Source organism: Silurus aristotelis (assembly GCF_946808225.1).
Source record: "Silurus aristotelis genome assembly, chromosome: 5".
Taxonomy (NCBI): domain Eukaryota; kingdom Metazoa; phylum Chordata; class Actinopteri; order Siluriformes; family Siluridae; genus Silurus; species Silurus aristotelis.
In genome coordinates, this window is record NC_139578.1 from 25,547,446 (window position 1) to 25,571,067 (window position 23,622).

The 23,622-nt window shown below is 41.2% G+C and overlaps 2 protein-coding genes across 6 annotated transcripts in view; both read right to left on the minus strand.

The window, feature by feature from the left end:
* Nucleotides 1-228: 228 nt before the first annotated feature.
* On the minus strand, nucleotides 229-11,657 carry klc2 (kinesin light chain 2). Of its 2 annotated transcripts, none has more exons than XM_083542752.1 (14): nucleotides 11,115-11,657; nucleotides 9,165-9,430; nucleotides 7,071-7,377; nucleotides 6,770-6,986; nucleotides 6,500-6,689; nucleotides 5,578-5,751; nucleotides 5,338-5,437; nucleotides 4,706-4,755; nucleotides 4,509-4,576; nucleotides 4,317-4,425; nucleotides 4,083-4,226; nucleotides 3,373-3,497; nucleotides 3,224-3,281; nucleotides 229-3,130 (listed from the first exon to the last, which is right to left on the minus strand). In XM_083542752.1, exons 2-14 carry the CDS (start codon nucleotides 9,390-9,392, stop codon nucleotides 3,047-3,049), a joined length of 1,854 nt encoding a protein of 617 aa, XP_083398878.1. In that variant the 5' UTR covers nucleotides 9,393-9,430; nucleotides 11,115-11,657; the 3' UTR covers nucleotides 229-3,046. The 2 variants fall into 2 exon arrangements, with proteins under 2 accessions (XP_083398878.1, XP_083398879.1); XM_083542753.1 differs by having other exon boundaries at nucleotides 11,315-11,611.
* A 4,550-nt stretch (nucleotides 11,658-16,207) lies between these two features.
* pacs1 (phosphofurin acidic cluster sorting protein 1) overlaps nucleotides 16,208-23,622 on the minus strand; it is a 58,944-nt gene continuing 51,529 nt past the window's right edge. For 2 of the 4 annotated variants that reach the window (XM_083542670.1, XM_083542669.1), the window contains exons 18-24: nucleotides 21,688-21,790; nucleotides 21,371-21,413; nucleotides 21,245-21,287; nucleotides 21,017-21,155; nucleotides 20,681-20,919; nucleotides 20,370-20,489; nucleotides 16,208-19,602 (exon numbers count right to left, since the gene is read on the minus strand). In XM_083542670.1, coding sequence (XP_083398796.1) covers nucleotides 19,484-19,602; nucleotides 20,370-20,489; nucleotides 20,681-20,919; nucleotides 21,017-21,155; nucleotides 21,245-21,287; nucleotides 21,371-21,413; nucleotides 21,688-21,790 — 806 coding nt within the window. In that variant the 3' untranslated portion in view covers nucleotides 16,208-19,483. Of the gene's footprint in view, nucleotides 19,603-20,369; nucleotides 20,511-20,680; nucleotides 20,920-21,016; nucleotides 21,156-21,244; nucleotides 21,288-21,370; nucleotides 21,414-21,687; nucleotides 21,791-23,622 lie in introns of all 4 variants that reach the window. The other 2 variants (XM_083542667.1, XM_083542668.1) reach the window with 1 other exon arrangement.

Here is a 23,622-nt window from a genome sequence, read left to right on the forward strand (position 1 = left end):
GGGCTATAAGGTTCGTGTGAAAGGCTCGAACATCTCTTCCTGTTAAGAGAAAAAAAAAAATCCTCTGAGAACTCATGAGGAAGGATCTGTGAACAAGCGGCACTGAAGGGATGTTTAAGACGAGCAGATTTCGGATTATATGATCGTCTCTTGGTTACGAAGGAGCGCCAGGGGTGCATCAGGAAAAGCAGGATACCAAAGGAACGACAAAAGTATGAACAAGTCAGATTGGTTTGAAAAGTGAAGGGTTTTATTACTTTCAATCATTTTACACAGATTGGCCCTTTCCCATGTCAACCAGCCCCCCAAACATGAAGCCTGCACGAAGAGCACATTCTAGAGCGAAGGAAAAGCTGCACATGATGTCATAGTTTTTTGTCTTGCGGCTGATAGAGGAAGTACATAGCCGTCGTTTACGTCAGCGGCTCTCTGAAATGCACTGAGCATCGTGGCTCTTAACATGAACATGTGCGGTATGCGAACTAGGCTCTAGGGCTGCACAGTGATTCATACTCCCAATCCGTTTCGGATTAAACAGACCGGAGCGCGGTGTACGCTAGGCTAGCTGATTAGTCAGCACTAGAGGAGTTACATAAGTGAACATCATATAATAAACCGAAGTCACTAGGAGTGTTTGGGAATATTGGGTAATAATGTATAACATTAAAAGCTGTTCTTATTATTGTAGTATTCTTTTGAAACCTAGTATGAAGAAACCGCAGCCTTGTTGTAGTTAGTTTTCCCTGCACTAATCTCACTATGGAAATCAGAAATCTCAGGCTCGCAATACAATCAAGAGAGTGGGCGGGGTTAAAGCTTTTATTGTGCGTGCCTCTAAAAGTACACGCTCATGAGCAGGACACTAGACTTCACTGATCTTCCTGATCAGCGTCAATACAGAATCCATGTGTGAGCAAAAAACGAGACACAGAGAGTAGTTTGCAGAACAGATGACCGTCTGTTTGCACAAAGTCTTTCCGTTCTTTTTCTTCCTACATTCCAACACCGTTCACCACCCCAAAGTCTAGTCAATATGCTCTCTACCTTCAAAACCTACTCTTATCTTCCATCATCCTGTAAATCAACCGAAAGAATTGATATTTAAAGGAGCAGTTTGTAATTTATCAGAGCGCCCTCTACTGGCTGTGGGGGGACATGAACAATTTCCACCACTTTTGTTTTATTTTTTTCCAAAATTGTAATTTTCTTTAACCCTAGAACCTCTTTCTGTCATGTTTAAATAATTATATATCTCCTCACAGAAATGGTGCCATTATGTTACATTTCTGTTAAACAGCATCAGTTAATCAATTGATTACACTTAGAATATGTAAACTGTCTGCTAGACAGGTCCCCATAAACAGGTTACTAGAAAAACAGTAGCTTTTTAACTGCAATCACATAATCCTGGGATTTAGATGTTAGAATAATAAAGGAAATGAATACAAAGATGAGACTAGTTAACACGAAGTATAATATGTGAGTCTTTCAAGGGGCTGAGGCAATTTCAAGGTGCAGAAAACTGTCGCTAGAAAAACTCAATTAGCCTTTCAGGGTAATTATCTTTAAATCATGAAGTAGAATAACTACAGATTAAAGGATTAAAGGTGTTTTAGACTTGTCACTTGCATAGTGTAATTTTTTCGTGGCCTATCCCTGATGTTAGGAAGCTACAGTCAGATTGCATGATATAGTGCCCCTGGAGCACAGAGGAGTTAAGGGCTTTGCTAAAGGGCTCAACAGTGGCAGCTTGGAGATATCGGGGCGTGAACCTTCTAATAAGTAGCGCAGGGTCTTAACCACTGATTACAAACTGCACCTTTAAAAAAAATTCCACTACCTACTGAGAAACCGTTCATAACCACAGCAGGTACAATAACACCTCTGTGTGTCTGATATCCACAAACACAGGAATACAGTACATAAAGCCAGCATTGTAGGACTTTCATTTTGCCTCCTACATGACGCACAAATAACAGCCATTTTGGAGAATCCTACGTGAACGACTAAATTAATATGCAGAATTTTTTCTAATCTTCGCAAATCCTCACAGATTCGAACACGCAGGAAAGAGCCGAACGCTAAACCTGAAACCTATTCACACATTTATATACAACCTCTGCCTCAGACATTAAGGAGGACTGAGAAAACGGAAAGATAAACATCAAAATAATCAGAAGTTTCAGGATCGGCTTCGTGGCATAAAAGCTGCGGTTACGACACGCGCCAAAGCCTGGTGTTTCTTCTGTTGTACTCTAGAGTAGCATCCGCTCTCCACAGACCTTTGCCTACTTCCTGCCATGTAAACAAAACCGTTTTACAAAAAAAAATTATAATTACGATTCAAATAATTTATACCTGTATATACAGAAAAAAGGCAAACTTCAAGGCTGTAGCTCTAAACACTACATTCTGTCCATTTCAGTGCAGAGACACTCCACATTAAATAAATAAACAATCCCCCCATTCTTCATTTATCCAAAAAAAAAAACAAAACAAAAAAAAAAAACGCATTTCGTACCACTCTTGAAGTGCGATTTAAGGGTTGGTGGGTGGAGCCACATTAGTGCCAAGTACATAACATTCAAAATTAAAGTTAATGCTTACAGTTAGACATATTATTTATATGGAGTATAACTTTTTTTTTTAACCATGCCATGTCTCTGTGTCTCAAGTGCAGACATATATGGTGTAGTAAGCAGCATGCTGAATAGCATTAACTGTGTGGATGGATTTTTAGGGGAACAGGGTGGTCATGAAGAACAGAGCGAGGTCTGCATTGCGCATTGTGATGTAACTGTATCCCTTTCTACCTGCCAGGTGTGTGCGCGTGTGTGTGTAATAATCTGATCAGTGCAGTTAAACAAAACTATTTGGTAGCACACCAGCTGTCAAACTATAGACGGATAAAAATGGAGGAAAGTTAATTATTTAAAAAAAATTACACTTCTGAAACGAAACAAAATGACACTGTTCAGATTCGAATGCACAAGGAGAACAGCCTGTCTGCTTTGCTCCGCCCTCTTTAACACCTCGTCTGCACTCTCTAACCAATCAGTGAGCTTCTTCTGGAAAGGTCCACGTTGCTGGTGCTTAGTCCTCGACATTCTGACAGGCCACTGTTTACATCCTGGAAACAGAGAATATATGTTTGTGAAGCGCTAAAGAACTGTGTGTGTGTGTGTGTGTGTGTGTGTGTGTGTGTGTGTGTTCACACGCTCACCTGTGAGGTTTCCTCTACACTCTTGTTAAGGAAGTTTAAAGAGCTCGCTCTTTTCATTCTTAAATACAAAACACACACACAGCTTTTAGTTCAAACTCACAGACGATTCATTATAAATCAGCCTCAATTCCCGACTCGTTCTTCCTCACCCCGGGTTACGTGGCTCCTGTGGGCCACTGCCCTGCAGCTTCTTCACCAACATCTCGCTGCTGCGTCTCAGAGCGTCTCGGATTTTGCCGAACGAGCCGCTGCGACGCAGAGAGCCGCTCCCGTCCTGCAGGGGGCAGGAAAGCAGACCTCTATCAGAAATCTCAGAATCCTTAATTGATCCCATAAATTGTTTGGTTGCAGTTTCTCACAATTAAAGATATAAAAGTCATATTAAAGTGAACAAAAAAAATAAGAAAATGTTAATAATATATACATATTAAAATGTATAATAAAATGAAATGTGTAGCAGCATGAAATGGAACCGTCAGAAAAGTTCACACTATTGCACATGTAATTAATTATTATTGCACTGAGATTATTGCACATATTAATATATAAGTGTGCCATTAAAATCTATAAATAAAACTATATGTATATTATCTATATTGTATATTGGCAGCTGTTGGAACACTCAGAGGGAGGAGTTATATACTTTGATGGCCACAGACAGAAATGATCTCCTGTGGTGCTCTGTGGTCATCGTGGTTGTACGAGTCACTGAACCTACTCTTCAGACTGACCAGTGACACACACATAAAGGTCGACAATTTCCAGGACTATTTTGTTCACTTTCTCATTTCCAAATGACTGTGAAACGAGCCTATATACGTCTGTAGAACTTTTGTCTATGTAACATAAGCGTACACACCCCGCTCCACTCGGCCTCATCTCCCTCAGAGTCACGAGGCCCTCCAGAGCCATTCAGCCCCTCTCTGCTGTGCCGCTTATCTCCACCAGGGGTGCCGTCCTTCAGCAGCTCCACCACCTTACTCTGGTTAATCGCGTCTATACCCTACAATTTATTTATATATTTATTGAATCGTTAATCTTTTTGGGTACATTGTTAAAAAGCTGCAGAATAGATTCATAAGGTGTGCGCTACCTGTTTGCGGTTCTTCGTAGCACACTCTTCCAGAGTCTCGGCGGCCTCCAGCTTGCCCTGCCGGCGATACAGCGCCCCCAGGCTTCTCAGTGTGTTAGTGACTGTAGGACTACAAGCAGTAAAACAAAAAGAATCAGCACACAGCTCATGGATTATTCAAGAAGCAGGAAATGTTTGAGAATGATCCCTCACCTGTCCACTTTGCAGGCCTTGTACCAGCTGCCGTATTCGCCATAGGGGCCAGATTCCTTCTTCTTTCCCTGTTAAATAAACAAACAACATATGGACTTTCGGAGTAGAAAAAATTGTCTTTTGTTTTTAAGCATATTGCAGTCTATTATTATGTGTTTTATTGGTCTGAGCAGAGCTGCAGTGCGTATTCTCCTTACCTTACTCTCTTCTCTCTCTTCTGCATGCATCCATATGGGCTTGTTATCATCTATGGGGAAAAAAAACAGACTCAATCAAAACATTAATATTTATACTGTATCATTTAACATTCATACTTGTACATAATTATATCATGTCATTTGAGTATATGATCTTCAATCATAATCTTTGCACAGTATATTGTATATTACTATATACACCATATATTATTCCCTACCTCACCCTCATCCCTGTATATATGGACCTCATACCTTATTTGTCTACTGTTATTTATTGTAAATAGGTCACTTATTACCACATCTGGTTAGATGCTAACTGCATTTCATTGGCTCTGTACAGAATCAGGTTTATTTGCCAAGGAATTTGGTTCCAGCTGTTAGTGACTCATAAGTACAGACATAAATAATTAGCGTAAGCTATACAAGACAAAAGAGACTATAAATAGCTGTATCATCACTGTGAATATTATTATATTCTATAATGTGAAAGCCTAGTGTTGTAATGTTATACACTGGTGTAATTGGCTCTAATTGGTTTAACGTTGTCATGTGACCAGAAGATTCTTAAAGCGTGTTTGTGCATTAAAGTGGACAGGAAACACCAGGTACTGAGAAAGCCGGGGTTTGCTTACTGTTCACTGAGCCGAACTGCTTCTCGTGAGCACGGGTGAGAATCTCCTTGTACAACGACTCAGCATCCTTAAACTTGCCCTGTTTCAGGTAGCATGTGGCCTAGCGGGCAAACAGCAGAAATGATTAGCGTTCCTGTTACAACCCTGCACTTTCTGCTGTTGGGATACAAAGTTAGCGATTCGCTCATAGGTTACAAAAAAATGTAAAATTGGCTAAGATAAAGACCACGGTGGTCTCACCAGGTTGTTTTTGGTCTTGGCCACATTGGGGTCGTCGGCCCCCAGCTTGCTTTCGTAGATTTCCAGTGCACGGCTGTAGTAGTAAACCACCTCCTCGTACTTTCCCTGGTTCTGACACAGCAGCGCCAGGTTGTTTAGCTGCTTAGCCACATCGGGGTGGTACTTCCCCAAGACCTGGAAATGTCAAAAAATCTAATTAGAAATATTAATAAATAAAAAACCTCCAAAAACATTTCATTCATCTCTTCAGTAGACGCTTTCTCATCAGGATGCTGGATACAAAGTCTGTCCTGGAATACACACGGTGAATGAGATTGGCAGGGCATTACAGGGCATCATCAACATTCTACATTCACACCTAAGGGCAACTTAGAAAATTGAAAAAGGTATAGTGTATCCTGTTAAGCAAAAAACTTTGTATTTGGATTCCTTTTCTTGACGTCTTATCACTGTTAGACCCTACTCACCGACATTCACATATTCTTTTTATTACTGTTTGGTATTTCCTCTTTTTACTTCTGGACCTCTACTAGTTTCATTTATCATTGATCTTTATATTTCTTACCTTTGGTTAACATTTTTTTAAATGATATAACAAACATACTGTGGGTGTATTCGTTTTTTTATATATAGTGTATTTGATTTGTGTTTTTTTGTTTTATAATGGATAAAAAAATTAATTTGATACAGTTAATGTATTTGTATATTTCACCCCTGTACATTCCTAATAAACACATCTTTTAAAAGAATATTGGTCACCTGGTTTCCAGATATGTACTGTTTTGCTCTAGATTTCAGACAAATGTCACATTGACACCTGTGGTATGAATGTGGGCTGTATGAGCATTTCAATTATTTTATTTATATATAATAAATCTAACCACGACCTGAAATGAAAAGGTGAAAAGATCTGTGTATGCACCTTCTCCCTGATCTCTAGCGCCCTCTTGCACAGGGGTTCAGCCTCCTTGTATTTGCCCCTCTTGCCATAAAGCACAGCCAGGTTGTTGAGGGTGGCGGCCACGGCAGGGTGGTCCTTCCCGAGGGTCTTCTCTCGGATAGCCAGAGCGTCGTTCAGCAGGTGAGCTGCTTCTTTGTACTTGTTCTGATCCCTGCACACAGCAGTCTATTATTCTACAGTTTTCAAGATGATGGAGCCAATACCATGTAACGTCACACGTGCTGTCCTGACCTGTAGACGAGAGCGAGGATGTTGAGCATGGTGGCGACGTCGGGGTGGTCGTGACCCGAGGTCTTCTCCAGGTCCTCCAGGGCTTGTTTGCAGAGCGGCACGGCCACCTCGTACCGTCCCTGCGAGGCGTACTGGATCACCAGGTTGTGCAGGGTCCTGAGGCGAGCCGGGATCTCGTATCCTCCCTGCTGAGCTGCGACCTCGCCGCTGCGTTGGGCTGGAACAGGGAACCATCGATTACAATGTTTAGTATGCTTTTGTTTTTATTCGGTTTCTCTTCCTCCCTCTCTCCATCTCTCACCTGGTCCATGGTGATCATCCTCGTTGGGGAACAGGTCGTCCAGGTTGTCCTTCTCTTTTTCCCCGGCTTTCTCCTCAGAGGGGTTGGTGTCATCGTCAAACTTGCGTATCTGGTTCATGAACTCGAGGTGCTTCTTCTCCTCCTCGAGCTGGGCCACATTCTGCTCGCTCTTCTGCAGCTTGTGCTGGGTGCTGGCCAGCTCGTCCCGCAGCCACTGGTTCTCCTGGCACAGACGCCGCACCTGAGCCCTAAGCTTCTGCTTCTCCGACTCCACAGCGCTCAGGTGACCAGACAGCGCGATGATGACCTGCGGGAAACAGAAGCGTCAACCTTCATGCCTTCATAATACGAATCAAAATCATTCTGTATGCATTGGGAAAAACAATAGCACCTGTGTCACCTGAATATTTTTACTAAATCTGCCCATTCCTTTCCTGTAACATTAAATCAATCCGCATATTCGTTTCCTGTAACACTGAATCAATCCGCATATTCATTTCCTGTAACACTGAATCAATCCGCATATTCATTTCCTGTAACAATAAATCCATCCGCATATTCATTTCCTGTAACACTGAATCAATCCGCATATTCATTTCCTGTAACAATAAATCCATCCGCATATTCATTTCCTGTAACACCGAATCAATTCGCATATTAATTTCCTGTCACACAAAATCAATCCGCATATTTATTTCCTGTAACACAAAATCAATCCGCATATTCATTTTCTGTAACTCTGAATCAATCCGCATATTAATTTCCTGTAACACTGAATCTATCCGCATATTCATTTCCTGTAACACTAAATCAATCTGCATATTCATTTCCTGTAACACTAAATCAATCCGCATATTCATTTCCTGTAACACTAAATTAATTTGCATATTCATTTCCTGTAACACCGAATCAATCTGCATATTTGTTTCTTGTGACACTGAATCAATCCGCATATGAAATGTTCCATAACACTAAATCAATCTGCATATTCATTTCCTGTAACACTAAATCAATCCGCATATTCATTTCCTGTAACACTAAATCAATCCGCATATTCATTTCCTGTAACACTAAATTAATTTGCATATTCATTTCCTGTAACACTAAATCAATCTGCATATTCATTTTCTGTAACACTGAATCAATCTGCATATTCATTTCCTGTAACACTGAATCAACCTGGCTATTCATTTTCAGTAACACTGAATCAATCTGCCAATTAATTTTCTGCCACACTGAATCAATCTAAATTAAATTAAGTGTTATCCATGCCCATGAGCGTTTGTTCCTAAACAGGATGTGAGTCAAGGGGCAATCAGACGGGTAATTTCAAATGACTGTAAAAGACTGTTAAAAAAAAGGCTTGCTCATCAGGGGTAAATACACACCATTCACCTTAACTGTTAAATTCTGTAAAGCTGCTTTGAGACAATGTCTGTTGTGAAAAGCGCTATAGAATTAAACTTGACTTGACACTGTCCCATCTATCCTATCAAACTAAATGACTATTATAGAGTGAGAAATAAAGAAAGACAAAAAGATATGAACGGAGTATGTGAGGGAGCAATATATAACAAGAGAAAGAAAGAAAGAAAGAAAGAAAGAAAGAAAGAAAGAAAGAAAGAAAGAAAGAAAGAAAGAAAGAAAGAAAGAAACAGAGTAGACGTTGATTGTTGATTGCTGGAACTTTCAGCGGATAGTTTTTCCAGGTTGCATTATACAGTACGAGAGCGGCCTCTAGAGGCGAATCACTGACACCATGTGCTGTTTATTTAAAGTGTCTTTTTGAATACATTTTTTTAATGTAACATTTTGGAGTGTTACTCTTTGTTTCAGTCTGAAGGCGTGACTATTTTCCTCAATATTTCTTGATTAAAGTAATATATTCGTATTATTTAACATGGAGTGGTGGGTTTTTTTTTTCGTTTTAAAAAAACTATTGATTATTGGCAAGTACGATCCATCCTAGCTAACGGTAATGCTAAAATCCATTATCGGTCAAATTCTGATAACGAGTGTTTTAGAGAATACACAGTGAGACAGACAGTTTGAAAGATCTGAGGTGAGATAGTTAAAAACACAGGGTGTGTGTACCTGTGCCTCCCCCAAGCCCAGCTCAATGGCCTCCAGGCTCTTGCGGAGCAGGCCCGATTTCTCCTGGGCAGCAGGAGGTGGAGTGCAGTCCAGCAGGGAGTTGAGGAGCTGAGCGTGCTCGCCCCGCAGTGTCTCCAGCCCCTGCATAACCGCTTTAGTGTTCAGCACAATCTCATCCTGACTCAGCCGCTCCAGGGCCTCCTCCCTCGGGTACACCATAGTGGACATCGCACTAGACGTCTCCTCTTACAGCTTACAAGCAGTTTCTGGAAGGACAAAAGGGAAAGAGAGAGAAGATTTCTTAAATATATCTTTAGAATTATACATATCCCCTGAACAGAGTTAAATAGCAAAACTGAAACGACATTCTCTGGTAAGATTATACAAATAACCTGTGTGTCCCTTTCGATGCCAAGGGCGTCCGTATTAAATTTCCCAGCACAGCTATGACAATTATATTCTGTGCGCTCTGGGGAATATCTGCTCAAAACAAAGATCAGGTCTGACTCATGGTGATAATGCTTAATGTTATTCTGGGCCTGTTCACATTGAGCATGAAGCGTGGGGGGTTGGGGGGCCGAATCCAGAACAATGAAACTAGATGTCAGACTTGCATTAGCGGTTGAAGGGTTGCGCTACGTCATAATCAGTCTCTTCCTTGAGTCGTCGTCATATTCGGTCACGTGCTCCTGTTAGGGTCACCACAGCGAATCATCTGTCTCCATACCACATCCATAAACCTTCTCCTTGGCCTTCCTCTTTTCCACCTTCCTAGAGCTCCATCCTCACATACCCCATGTCCCTCCTCTTCACACGTCCAAACCATTTCAGTGCCTCGCTCACTTTGTCCCAAAAACGTCCTACATGTGCTGTCCCTTTAAAAAAAATCATTTCTAATCCTGACCATCCTCATTACTCCTAACGATAACATCAACATCTACAGCTCTGCTACCTCCACCCCCACCTCCTGTCTTTTAGTCAATGCCACTGTCTCTAAACCATACAACATAGCAAGTTTCCTCCCTGAGTAATGATCGCAATTCTTTGCCAAGTTCTGGTTGACTAGAAAACCAATGTCTCAGTGAAGCATGAACGTCTCAGCTTTCGCTCTACGGATGCACGAATTCGGTGCATTGCAAGTATTTCGGTCGAGTTGTGAGACAAACACCAAGATCCTGCCTGAGTAAGCACAATTTGTCAGTCAAACAACCATTTCCTGCTGCATTTCCCTCCACGGCCATTAGATGTCGCGCTCTCTCTCTCTCGCACCTCCTGCCTCCATCCTCCATCTCCACACTCTGCAATGCAGCAAGATGCTGAACCGCAATCAAACAATGTTTTATACCTCAACCAAACCCTCGTAGCTGATATTATAACTCCTATCTACCCTGACATGACCGATATGTAAAGTTAAAGATGAGATGAGGCAGACATGATGCCTTCCAAGATCCATAAAGATCCATGAAGATCCATGAAGGTGACCGTGACCAGGCCGAAGTCAGAATCTAAACACCGATCCTGCATTCATCATCAGGGCTGGTTTTATTATTAAAAAGAGTAGAAAAGCTCAAAAATCCTTATAGTGTCGTGTCTGTCGTAATGAAAATGCAACCCGAGACCCATTCATTCATAATTCATCAGCTGAACATTCTGCTCCATATTTATTACACCACACACACACACACATTCTCATATATATATATATATATATATATATATATATATATATATATATATATATATATATATATATATATAGACAGACATGTACAATATCTCTGTCCAGTGGAAATGTCGCCTGTCCCCCAGGATAGCTAATGTTTTTAGCCGAAACGCTAGCGTTCACACATCACATATAAACAACATAAATACAAATTCATTAATAAACGACGACACAAAGAAGCATCGACTATCAAACATCATACATCATCAGTCTTCACAGATATTTACCTTCTCCGGGTCACTCCGAGGATAGAAATAGTGATGGAGATCAAACTAATAGTCTGGTTTTATATTTTAATGGTTAATAATAATAAAAATAAACACGTTTAATTCTTGGTGAACCGTGAAGCAGCTCGGTCCAGGTGAAGCATCCTCCATACACACACACACACACACACACACACACACACACACACACTCGCTCTAACCGCTTTATTATCACCAGAATCCTCCTGTGCGGCTCTGCGCCGCTTCTCCTCCGCGTATGTTGTATTTATTTAGATGTTTTCACTCAGCACATAAAGGGTACAGCTTTATCTCCGGAACCAGAAGCGGTCCCTCTGTCCATCCTCCTAATATAAATAGTGATAATAATGATAATAATAACAGAATAAACGCAGTGGTAATGAAACTCCGAGGCGGTCGCGCGCACTGACAGCCGAAATACCGAACATGGCCGCCTGTGCCAAGAGTCTCCCACAATCCACAGCGGGCGTGACGTCACTCGCCGCCCCTGACTCTTTCACCGAAATACCCCCCCCCCTTTTCCCACTGCTCCCTCTTCCATCCTTTCTTTTACTCCTCTCTCTTCTCATTCCCACTTCTCCCTCTTACATCTTTTCTTTTACCCATCTCTCCTCTCTTTCCCACTTCTTCCTCTTCCATCCTTTCTTTTACTCCTCTCTCTTCTCATTCCCACTTCTCCCTCTGCCATCCTTTTCTTTTACTCCTCCCTCCTTTCTTTTCCACTTCTCCCTCTTCCTCTTCCATCCTTTCTTTTATTCCTCCCTCCTCTCATTTCCAGCTTCTCCCTCTTCCTCTTCCATCCTTTCTTTTACTTCTCTCTTCCTCCCTCCTCTCGATTTTCCCCCTTCTCATTCTTCCTTTCTATCCTTTCTTTTACTCCCCCCTCTTCCTCTTCTATCCCTTGTTTGACTGCTCTCTCTTTCTCTCTCCTCTCTTTCCCACTTTCCTCTTTCATCCTCTTGTTTCCTTCTCCTTCTTCTTCCTCAATCCTTTCTTTCTCTTCTCATTCCCCCTTTTCAGTCATCTCTTTCCATTCTCCCATATATATATATATGTTTGATTTTTTGCGTACTTTTTTCTGTTTATCCACAGAAGACTTGGCCCATCAGAACTTTACAGAGCTTGTGTTGTGTATATCAGTGATCCTCAACCCCCGGGCCGTGGACCGGCACCGGTCTGTGGGTCAATTGGTACCGGGCCACACAGAAAGAATACATAACTTATTTCCGTTTCATTTATTATCTGATTCTCAATGATGTTTTATTTTGTAAAATTACCGGATGACTCACTCCTGATGCAACAATCAACACAGTGGATCACGTTTATTATTATATGGAGAATATACCAGTGTTTATACCAGTCTTATCATTTTATTTTGTATTTATCCGCCACACCTTAAAGGTCGGCCCGTGAAAATATTGTCTGACATTAAACCGCTCCGTGGTGCAGAACAGGTTGGGGACCGCTGGTGTACAGGACCTTATCAAGGGTCCTCTTAGTTGCAGTGAATATGAAATGTAAGATACTGATTACAAAGCCATTCTATAAAACTGTATGCATTTAAGAAGAAACACGTGCATAAGCATGTTTCCACAAACCTCTGGGTTTATAGTGTATTTTGAAGAGCTGGGGTTTGTAGAGATCAGAGCTGCTTTAGTGACGGACACAACCCAGAAAAACTGTAGGGATTTTTGCTGATAGTTTCAGCAATCAACTATGGGTGCTGATTAATCACAAAACCAAAAAAAGTGTCAGTAAAATTATTATATTTAAATGTTTAAATACATATAAACATAAAAAAAAAAATGTGTGTGTGTGTTAAGCACTAGTGAGTTGTTGTAGGAAGAGGTAGATCTTTAACTGTTGTTTTAAAGAAGGCCAGTGAATCAGCTGTTCAGAAATCTAGAGGAAATTAATTCCAGCACCTCAGTGCCAGAACACAGAACAGTCTTAAAGTATTTCTACCTCTTCTCCTGAGAGAAAGTGGGACAAGTCAATCAGTTCTAGAAGATCTGAGGTAAACGTGGTGCAGTGTGAGGACTGATAAAAGCTTTGGTAAGAGGCTGCTAAAATTCTGTGTGAAACTGGACAAATCTGACACAGAGATGTTTGACATGACATACAGTGGGGCAAAAAAGTATCTACCGTATATTCCGGACTATAAGTCGCTACTTTTTTCCCACGCTTTGAACCCCGCAGCTTAAACAATGAAGTGACTAATTTATGGATTTTTCCTGGGTTTTTCCCGGTTTCACGAGCTTCAAGACAAAAAACTGAACCCCATAACATTAAACCAATGAAATTGCCGAACGGGTTCAGGTGAACCAATGAAATTCTTTATATTAAATCAGATGCGCTCCCACTGAATCAGGCCGCACCACATCATAAATATGGATGAGGTTCCTCTGACTGTCACTCGGACTGTCTACAGGAAATGTGAATCATTCATCACTCTGAAAACAACCGGGCATGAAAAAACGCACTTCACCTGTGTTCTGAGCTGCACGGCATCGGGAGAAAAGCTTCACCGATGGTGATTTTTAAACGCACAACGATGCCAAAAGGTAAACTCTTGAGAGAAATCGTTGTGAAAGGAAGGAGGAAGACCGTAAACAATGACTTTCTTGGTAGGCTACTGTTTAGATACAAGCCGTGTCACAGACACTGTCTTTCGGTAAAGCCTGTGTAAAGTTCATTAGTTTCAGTGTAGACACCTGCGGCTTATAGACAGGTGCGGCTTATTTATGTTTAAAATAAAAATCTTTGTTAAATTCAGTGGGTGCGGCTTATATTTGGGTGCGTTTAATAGTCCAGTAGTCAGCCACCAATTGTGCAAGTTCTCCCACTTAGAAAGATTAGAGAGACCTGTAATTTTCATCATAGGTAAACTTCAACTATGAGAGACAAAATGAGAAAAAAATCCCAAAAATCCCAAAAAAACAAAGAAATTAAAAATAATAATTTTTTTTTCTCAAACTACAGGTATCTCTCATCTTTTTAAGTGGGAGAACTTGCACAATAGGTGGCTGACTAAATATTTTTTTTGCCCCACTGTATGTTTGACCTACGGCGATGCTGAAACAAGTCCGAGGTGTTTTGAGAGGCACTCACACTTTAAAAGATCAGGAAGACCTTCAACGGGCTCAACCCCTGAAAATGTTAAAACCATTCAGCAACTTGCGCATGATGATCGTCGGAGAAAAATCCACATGATCTCACTTCCGTACCCACCCTACTCGCCGGATTTGGCTCCTGCAGACTTCGCCCTCTCCCAGAAGATGAAGATCCAGCCCAACGGTCACAGAATAGCAGGTGTTGACACACTTCGCAAAGAAGACTTCTAGGACACGTTTCAGAAGTGACAGGGACGCTGGATGGCTGTGCAAGAAGACTTTTTCTGTTTACTTTCTTGTACACAAAACTAGTCAAAAGTTTCTGACACCACCTCATACACACACACAAAGAAATAAAACTGAAGACGAATCAAGTACAAATAAAGTGTGTTTATTTAAAAAAAAATTAACACTTTCAATTTACCCCACACGTTACCCCATTGACAACTGAAATCATGAAAAAGCAGTACTACAAAAAATGTTGAATAAAAAACAAAAACAAACAATAAAAGAACTCAGGTTCATATTACAAGCACTTTAATATACGTACAAGCACTGTAAATATCGCGTAGGCAAGTGGCTGAGGATTGCTAATACAAGCAAAGACGTGCAATAAAAAGAAAGACGTGTTACTCTACTGCCTCAGTGTGCCTCGGGGTTCAGTGCGAGCCGAAGACCAGAACACACCAACGCTTGTGGAATTCAAGAACAATATACTTTCAATATCAGGCTGAGACTCCTGGGGCCTTATATACTTTACTTTCCAGGCTCTTATTCAAATTGGAAAGAAACAAAACCACGAATTACTGCAAGTCTGCAAACGTTCGTTTTTCTTTTTTTGCAGTACGTCTGCTTGTGGGTCTAATGTTCACGCGATACAGACATCTAAACTTCTCCACGGCACACCAAACACAGATATGATGACTGGTCCCGCCATCAGACTGAAACGACACACAGAGAGAAAACGCACAGGATTCCACGACCAGAGCACGAAACGTCACGACTGAGAGAGAGAGAGAGAGAGAGAGAGAGAGAGAGAGAGAGAGAGAGAGAGAGAGAGAGAGAGTGAGAGTGAGAGATAGATAGAGTGTGAGAGAGAGAGAATATTGACATTGCCGAGGATTGGCTGGAAATGGAACGAAATTAAATGATGTAACTGCTTGACGTAGCTGCTGCACCGGAACAGGGAACATCGGATATCGAACAATTACATCAAAAAACACAGATAGAAAATGTAACAACTGATCCTTTATTTTTTTGGCAGCAGCAGCATTTTACATCCTCTGTGTTCCCTTTGCATGTAACAGCATCAAATATTCCACATGTATATCTTTTTAAAAGGGATGTGTGCATGTGACAAACTTTTCACCATTAAAGGATTTTGCGCAAAGAATCGCTGTGTACGATACATGAAACTACCAGCGTGAATTTACAATCGTGTTTTCTACTAAATCAGACTCGGACTAAAGGGAATGAGAGCAGACAGAAATGAGGAATGATCCGATTTCCCCTTAGAGCACTGAATACAGAACTACAGCTGTATCATACTGATCCAAACAAACCCACTAGGCTCTATGTTGAGCCCATTTTTTTAAAAATATTTAATTAATTTCTTTTGGATTTGACTCATAATTATCTTCACCTCCTGTCTAATAGTCGGTATATTATCAGTGGAAGGTGGTCACTTGTGTGAGACTCATTCAATTCTCAAACAAACCTTTTAACCTTTTTACAACCAGTTTAAACAGGATAGAAGAGGAGAAAAGAGGGGAAAAGTGGAGGAGGAAAGAGCATCCCAAGCATCCCCCTGCAGAAAATACTGACCTGAACTGTAACACAAATACGCAGTAATACTTTTTTGACCACTCCTCGGTTTGACCAAATCAGCTCGATTAATGCTATCAGGGCAGGGGGTCACGAGAAAGGAATGAGAATTCCGTTATATACATCGTTTTCGCCTCGTTTCTTTTATTTTTTTTTCCAGGTAAGTTCCTCGTAAAACGCCTCGAAATTCCTGCAACGTCGGCGCACTGTCCGAAATATTTACAGCACAAATCTGCTCAGCAAATGTACAAACACACAAACACACCAAGACTCATCACTCTTACTGTGGCACGACGTGGGTTCAGAGTTTCAGAACGTTTTACACACACACACGCTAAAACCAAACACCAACACCAACACCTACACCTGGCACACGTCCTAGACGAAGTAGACCATCACTTTCACAGAAGCTACACGTTATTACGACAAATCAGGTAGCAGCTCAGCAGGTAAAGGGGAGACTGGATCTTTATGGTTTCAGACTGAAAGTCAGCGTCGGCTCGTAGCTCTTTACGCTACAGATCTATGGATTAATGACTCCTTCTAGATTTGATCTGTTCTCAGCAGGATGATCTACACCACACAATGAGCTTCTTGATCATGGAAAACATATCAGAAATCTGGTGAAGCTTAAAGTAAATGAGTGGTATTTTCCTTGTATGGTCTTTCTAGCAAGATGTAAAGATATAATCATGCTGAAGTTGATTTTTCCCCAATACAATCATATCTACAAGAACGTTATTCCTGCTATATCACACCACAATGCTTTCTGGATCTTTTTTTACCATAGAAACTAGGGGTGATTATAATTTTTAGGCTGGACTTAGTAGCTATATTTCTTTAAGCAGCTAAAACTGTGGTTTGTCAAACTACAATTTACACGCATTCCAGAATGACCATGTAAAACTATCCTGAATTTTGCTTATTAAAGTGAAGTTGAAACACACACCAGGAAGCAGGAACTGAGTAGTTTTCATTCAGGAGAATTTTCTAAAGTCAGACTTAAAGAAAAAAGAAAAATAAATGAAGAGTAGATGTCATTTATCAGCATTTATAAAGGAAACAGGGTCTAGGTTTCAATTTTGTTCCAAGGCCAAATTTGACTGTGTGGGAAGGAGGGAATGTATAAGGAAGAGGGTGGAATAGTTTTTCTGAGTGTGTTCCACTGCCATGTAATGGGGGAGGAGCAGCAGATTGAAAAGAATGGATTTGCCGGCTTTATGCATCTCAGAGGAAACATGTTTTAGAGTCCTCACAATCCCAGGGTTGGTATTTGTTGTGTAATCGGGACGTGTGATAGGCAAGTGGATGGGAATTGGACAAAAAAAATGTGAAAGAAAACTGGGTTCGGATTGACTCTGTTTGTGGCCCAATACATATTGTTTTGCTCAAACAAAAATCTGTATCTGAGTTTTACATAATGCAATTCCACCCTCTTTTTACATTTTTCCCCCTGGATTTCTTGAGTCATATTGGCACATTGATCTCAACTAATGCTTCAATAATTATTTTACAATATATGAAATCGATATCTGCAAAATCCAGTCCAGGTTGTACAGTGTGGTTTCTGAAAATTGTACCCAGTGCAACAACTCTGACACCAAAAACAAATAGTATTTTATATTTAGTGCAATTGGGGAAAAAATCGGTTTCTCATAGTTACGTTTGCAGAGCTGAATATAATTTAGAATAATTTTCCCGGACCTGCCCCCACCTACAGTGATTCAAATATAGTTAGTATGCTAAAGCAAAGTCTGTCACGACCTCACTTTTCAAGTGCACTCAGACACTCTATTAACATGCAACGTCTCTTCGTAACAATCTAAAGACGTGACAGGATTTGGGAGGTGTGTTTATAAAACAACAATAAAATATATTTAAAAAAAATAAAATCCGGACTGCAAGACTGCTTTCCGAAGCTTTTTCTTTTTCTCAGCTATCTAATACACTGGCTTTAAAACAAGGGCCTTATATATTATTCATCATTTCTACATGATGTTACTTTACAAGTGGATACTCAGTGGAGGAGCATTACTGAGGATAAAGTCTTTTGCTTTGACGATTGTAGAATTCGAGATAATCCACTAAAATAAAAAACAATTCATAAATAGTATATGACTACCAGAGCATGTGATCACTCATTCACTTCGAGCTCCCCTGTACATGTTCCTGATGAAGAATCACATGGTGTGTGTGATTGTATGTGAAAGATCTCTTTAAAGGAATAATGTACACCAGCAGGGACAGCATGCACACCGGCAGTGGTCTTCTCCACGCATCGTTTTTGCTTTAAAGGGGTCTTTAAACCTTGTGCTTCACAAGTGAACGCGTGCGATATGTGAGCGTGTTCATGGAAGTGCATAGCTTTCAGCAACTGAAAGGGAAAACAAGGGTCACGATCGGCTCGGGATTAACGCGAGAACAGCCGTGTCCGCCTCCATGCTCGATTCCGACACTTTTCGATAAGCGACACGAGCGATGTTTCCCCTCCCCGGGACGTAACCGAAGCACCGCTGACTTTCTCGTGAGCCTTTTATTTTTACATTCGGTCATGTTTACGTGATGGATTTACATTCGGATTGGCCAGCGTGATCTTTGGAGAAATGGCTCATAAAGGAAACAAATAATAATAATAATAATAATAATAATAATAATAATAATAATAATAATAAAAACCTTACTTAAGCTACATGTTCTAAAAAGGCCACTGTTGTAATTACTCATAGGAACTGAAAGCTAATTACGCGAAAGCCTACTGTATGTACAAAATAAGTGAAAACTCACAGAGTCCATGAACACAGCAACCACTTCACAGCTAATCCTAAGCTTCTAGACTTAAACTGATGGGAGAGGAAAAAATAGGCATAGCTTCAAGTGGCTAACTGTAGCTGCACGCCTCGCACAGCCTAACACATGCACAAGTACATAAGTTGCATAATAAGACTAATTTCCCTAGGGGGGTTGGGGGGTGTGGGGGGTTGGGGGTTGTTGTAGATTAAAACATGCAGGTTAACACCGTTTGCTGTTTTTTGTATTTAAACACTATAGATAATATCAGGGCTGATCGTTTAGGTCATGTAAGCGGTAAGGGGGCGAGATATTTGCCTCATGCTCTGTAACATGGTTATGATTGTTGGTAGACTGAAAGGCGTCTCCTGTTATTTTTGTGCTCGTCCCACACTACTGGTGCTCAGGGACCCCTTCGTGGAAATAAAAGTGACTAGCGCTGTATAAAGTCTGCCGGAGCCGCACGTGCACATCCCCCACGCCGGCCCGGTCCGGCCCACACGCCTTGCTCTCTAAAACGATATGAACATTTAGGCAGGTTTCCTCCAACTCTCCTGCTACAGCTGTGTGCAATGGGGTGACTGCTGCAGTGGGGGGAGGCGGGGTTACAGGATGAGTGGGCGGTTCCTAAGAGGCCGGTTTGCTGTAACCGAACAGTCCGACTGGGAGGTACTTCACGTGCGTCGGCCACTGAGCCGCCAGCTGGAAGAACTTTACATCGTTCCATTCCACCCCATCGATGGACACTGAGGAGGGAGAAAGGTAGCGAGAGAGAGAGAGAGAGAGAGAGAGAGAGAGAGAGAGAGAGAGAGTGTAGAATAAAAGTAGACAAAGATAGAGAAACAAGCATAAATTATAAAGAATTGAATTAAATAATTAAAGAGAAGAATTAAACAAGAAAAAAAGAGAAAATATATAGAAAGAAAGAAAGAAAGAAAGAAAGAAAGAAAGAAAGAAAGAAAGAAAGAAAGAAAGAAAGAAAGAAAGAATACAAAGTAATTAAAAAAGACAAAGAGAAGAGAAATGAGAAGAAGAGAAGCATAGAGAAATGAACAGAAGAAAAGAGAAATAAGGAGAGAATTGAGATGGGAAGAAGGGACAAGAAGAATGGAGCAGAGAATAAGTGAAAAGAAAAGAAAAGAAAAACAAGGAGAAAAGAGTAAAAAAAATTAGAAGAGAAGAGAAGAGAAGGGAAAAGAAGAGAAGAGAGGAGAAGAGAGGAGAAGAGAAGAGAGGAGAAGAGAGGAGAAGAGAAGAGAGGAGAAGAGAGGAGAAGAGAAAATGAGTGTTTGTCAGGGAAAATGTTGAAAGGCGGGTGAACGCCCAAGTTATTATGGAAAGACATCTCTGAGGTGTGAAACCGCAGTGTGTGCATGCACGCATGAGTGTGTACGCAAGTGTGTGTGTGGTGTGTGCGCATGTGTGTGCGCACAAGTGTGTGTGGGTGCGTGCGCACGGGTGTGCATGTGTGTGTGTGCGTGTGAGTGCACAAGTGTGTGCGCATATGTTCTACCTTTCAGAATGGTCTGCTGCTGCTTGGCTGAGCAGATGAGTCGACTGATGCCCTCGATCACCTGACTCTTCGAGTCCACCTCCTTCTCTTTAGGCTTCTTCCCCAGGAAAATGGTCGGCACTGCAGAAAAGGAGAAGGGATCTGATGAAATGATAAAAGTCCATTAGTCTCGGCGGGATCGAGCCTCCCGGCGGCGTCCTGTTCGGACACGCGGCTCTCAATTCAATTCAATTTAATTAAATTCATTTTTATTTGTATTGAGCTTTTAACAATCAACATTGTCATAAATCAGCTGTAAAAAAGGCCCTCACCTTTCTTGTTCTTCTCTTTGGTGACCACGGTCATGGACATGGTGTTGACGGGAGCGTGGGGCTCGCTGGCGCTCCCTCCGGGGAGACGGCTGACCTGCAGGGACCTGAACGCGCTCTTCAGAGTGTTCTTACAGCCCGTGTCTCTCCTCTCACCCTCGCGCCGCTTCTCCGCCAGAGACGCCAGCCAGTAGTCCACCTGCAGACCGATCGCGTCTACGCCGTGAGACATGCTGGGGCTCCTAGGGACATGGACCGAGACAAACTTATTAATCCCGAGATGACAAAACTAACACATATCTACTCTAAACACACACACACACACACACACACACTCACCCTTGTACAGCTAAAACAGCACCCATAGAAGGTGAGGAAGGGGGCGTGGCCGTCTCTTTAAGATTGGCTTGGGAGCCATGAGTGGGCGGAGATGTCGAGGGCACGGCCAGATTCACAGACACGCCCTCTTCAGCATCCCCTAAAAGCCGACACACACACACACACACACACACTTAATTTCGGTTTCAGTAAAAAAAAAGAAACACAAATAAAGGCAGACAGACGAACCTGTAGACGACTGGCCCGACTCGATCAGACCCACTTTCACAACCTGGAAACACAATTTCACACTCAGCTACACGATTCAGTTCAGTTAATGCAGAATCAGTTAATACACAAGTAATGATAACTTACGCCTATAAACGGGATAAACTTCTGATAGGAATCTTCCTCCCTCCTGAAACACACACACACACACACACACACACACACACACACACACACACACACACACACACACACACACACACACACACACACACACACACGTGATACAGGGAAATAAAACCTCACTCAAACATGCACCGCTGATAACAGTCTATAAAATGAATCATTACTCAATCAATATTTGATGCAGCACATTCTTATTATTTTGTCAGATCATTTTTGTTATTATTATTATTATTATTGTGTGTGTGTTAGAGAAGCAGTGATAATGAAGGTTTACTCACGTCCTATGTTTGCAGGTCAGCATGGCCTCAGCGATGGGGAGCTGATGGGTGAGAGACGCTCCACTGATGTACTGTGTGATACGACCTGCTACGTCCAACATGTCTACACACACACACACACACACACACACACACACACACACACACACACACACACACACACACACATTTAAAACCCTAGCAGTCTTTTACTCTCGAAGATCTCAAACTGTTCATACATGGCTACACTGTTATCATCATCAATAATAAAAATGATAAAAAAAAATTTCACATATGCACATTAAATGTGGCTCAAAGTGTTGAAGAGTAAAAGGCAAATAAAAAAAAGATCATGAGGGAAGATTCAGAAAATATAGTAAAAGACAAATACAAAAAAATATTAAAATATATAAAAAATTAAAAAGGAACCATAATGAGGTACTATTTATATCAAGTATTTAAAATATTTAAATACAAATTAATGACAGACAGACAGACAGACAGACAGACACATTCATACAGACAGACACACACATTCATATAGAGAGATAGATAGAGTGAGACATTCAAATTCATATAGAGATAGATAGAGAGAGAGAGAGAGAGAGAGAGAGAGAGAGTGAGAGAGAGAGAGAGAGAGAGAGAGAGAGACAGAGACAGACAAACACATTCATACAGACAGACGGACAGACAGACAGATAGATAGATAATATATATATATATAAAAAAGATAGAACTAATATAAACTCTATATAGACAGGAGTCTATGCTGCATCTGAGTTGAGACTTTGGAACAGAAAGAACAGAGTGGTTGAGTATTTGAAGTCTATATTCTCTTTCAGCAGGATTGGTGAGAAAAATGATGTTTGGTTGGATTACAGATGATGCAGGTGTGAGATTGTGAGGAAAGGCAACATTATTAAACGATGAGAAATCAAATAGAAGCACATTAGGAACTCGGTTATTTATTAAAGTGTGGAGCGAGTGTCTGAGCTCCTCACTGAAAAAAGTAATAAATGTGAAAGTGAGTTCTTATAAGTTTTGTATCTGTATAAACCCTCTGAGCCTACACACACACACACACACACACACACACACACACACTTCCGACTGCTCTGAAGCGCAATATTTATTTTGAATTAATCTTTCTGTCTCCTTAATAAGCCTTCCAGCTTTGGTGCAATAGAGGTGCTGATGCTCACACTTTCATTGCCACTGCATCGTGAGGGTCTGAGATGAACACACTGAACACTGCTTGTGTGTAAAGACGTCCACTAGGAGGCAGAAATGCCATAAAGAAGAAGTCGCTTGTAAACACTGTAAACTCTGCAACCTGTCGTATTTGCAGCTTGAGGGGAGAAACCTGACCACAATGTGGAACGCTTTCATTTTCCAAGTCGTAAACTTAATATCCGAGGGCTTATGGTGCCTCCAAGTCTTTCTTAGAAGTTTGTGTGTACAAGTTCAGAGGTGGGGATTAGGATTTGGTTTATTGGCAAAAAAAAAAAAAGACAAGGTAGGAAAATCTTGAGCAAATTCGAGTTCCTAAATTGTAAATACGGCACGGTGGCGTTCACATGATTTCCTGCTCAACAGAATAATGACCAGAGCAACGAGACATCTGACCTGCACTGCCCATCTTTCAAGTGGAAGATGTTCCACTTGATTTTGGTGTGTGCTTGTGGAGATTTGTGAGATTTCTCTTCCAAATCATGTAAAGCATATCTTCATGGAGCTGACTTTGTGCACAGGAGCATTGTCATGCAGGAACAGATTTGGGTCTCCTAGTTCAAGTGAAGGGAAAATGTCATGCTACAGCATCCAAATCCATTCTATACAAATGTGTCTCCAACTTTGAGTGAACAGTTTGAAGAAGAACCACAAATGGATGAAAAACAAAACTTTTGCACTTATAGTGTTGCCTTGTTTGCTAGTAACCAGACATGGACATATCAG

Excerpts from the sequence above, each read along its gene's own strand:
- klc2 (XM_083542752.1), bottom strand. The coding sequence starts at position 9,392 with ATGTCCACTATGGTGTACCCGAGGGAGGAGGCCCTGGAGCGGCTGAGT. Across the intron at positions 6,690-6,769 it reads ATCCTCGCTCTCGTCTACAG|GGATCAGAACAAGTACAAAG; the intron begins GTCAGGACAGCA and ends TGCTGTGTGCAG. Across the intron at positions 5,752-6,499 it reads CGCTAGAGATCAGGGAGAAG|GTCTTGGGGAAGTACCACCC; the intron begins GTGCATACACAG and ends TGACATTTCCAG.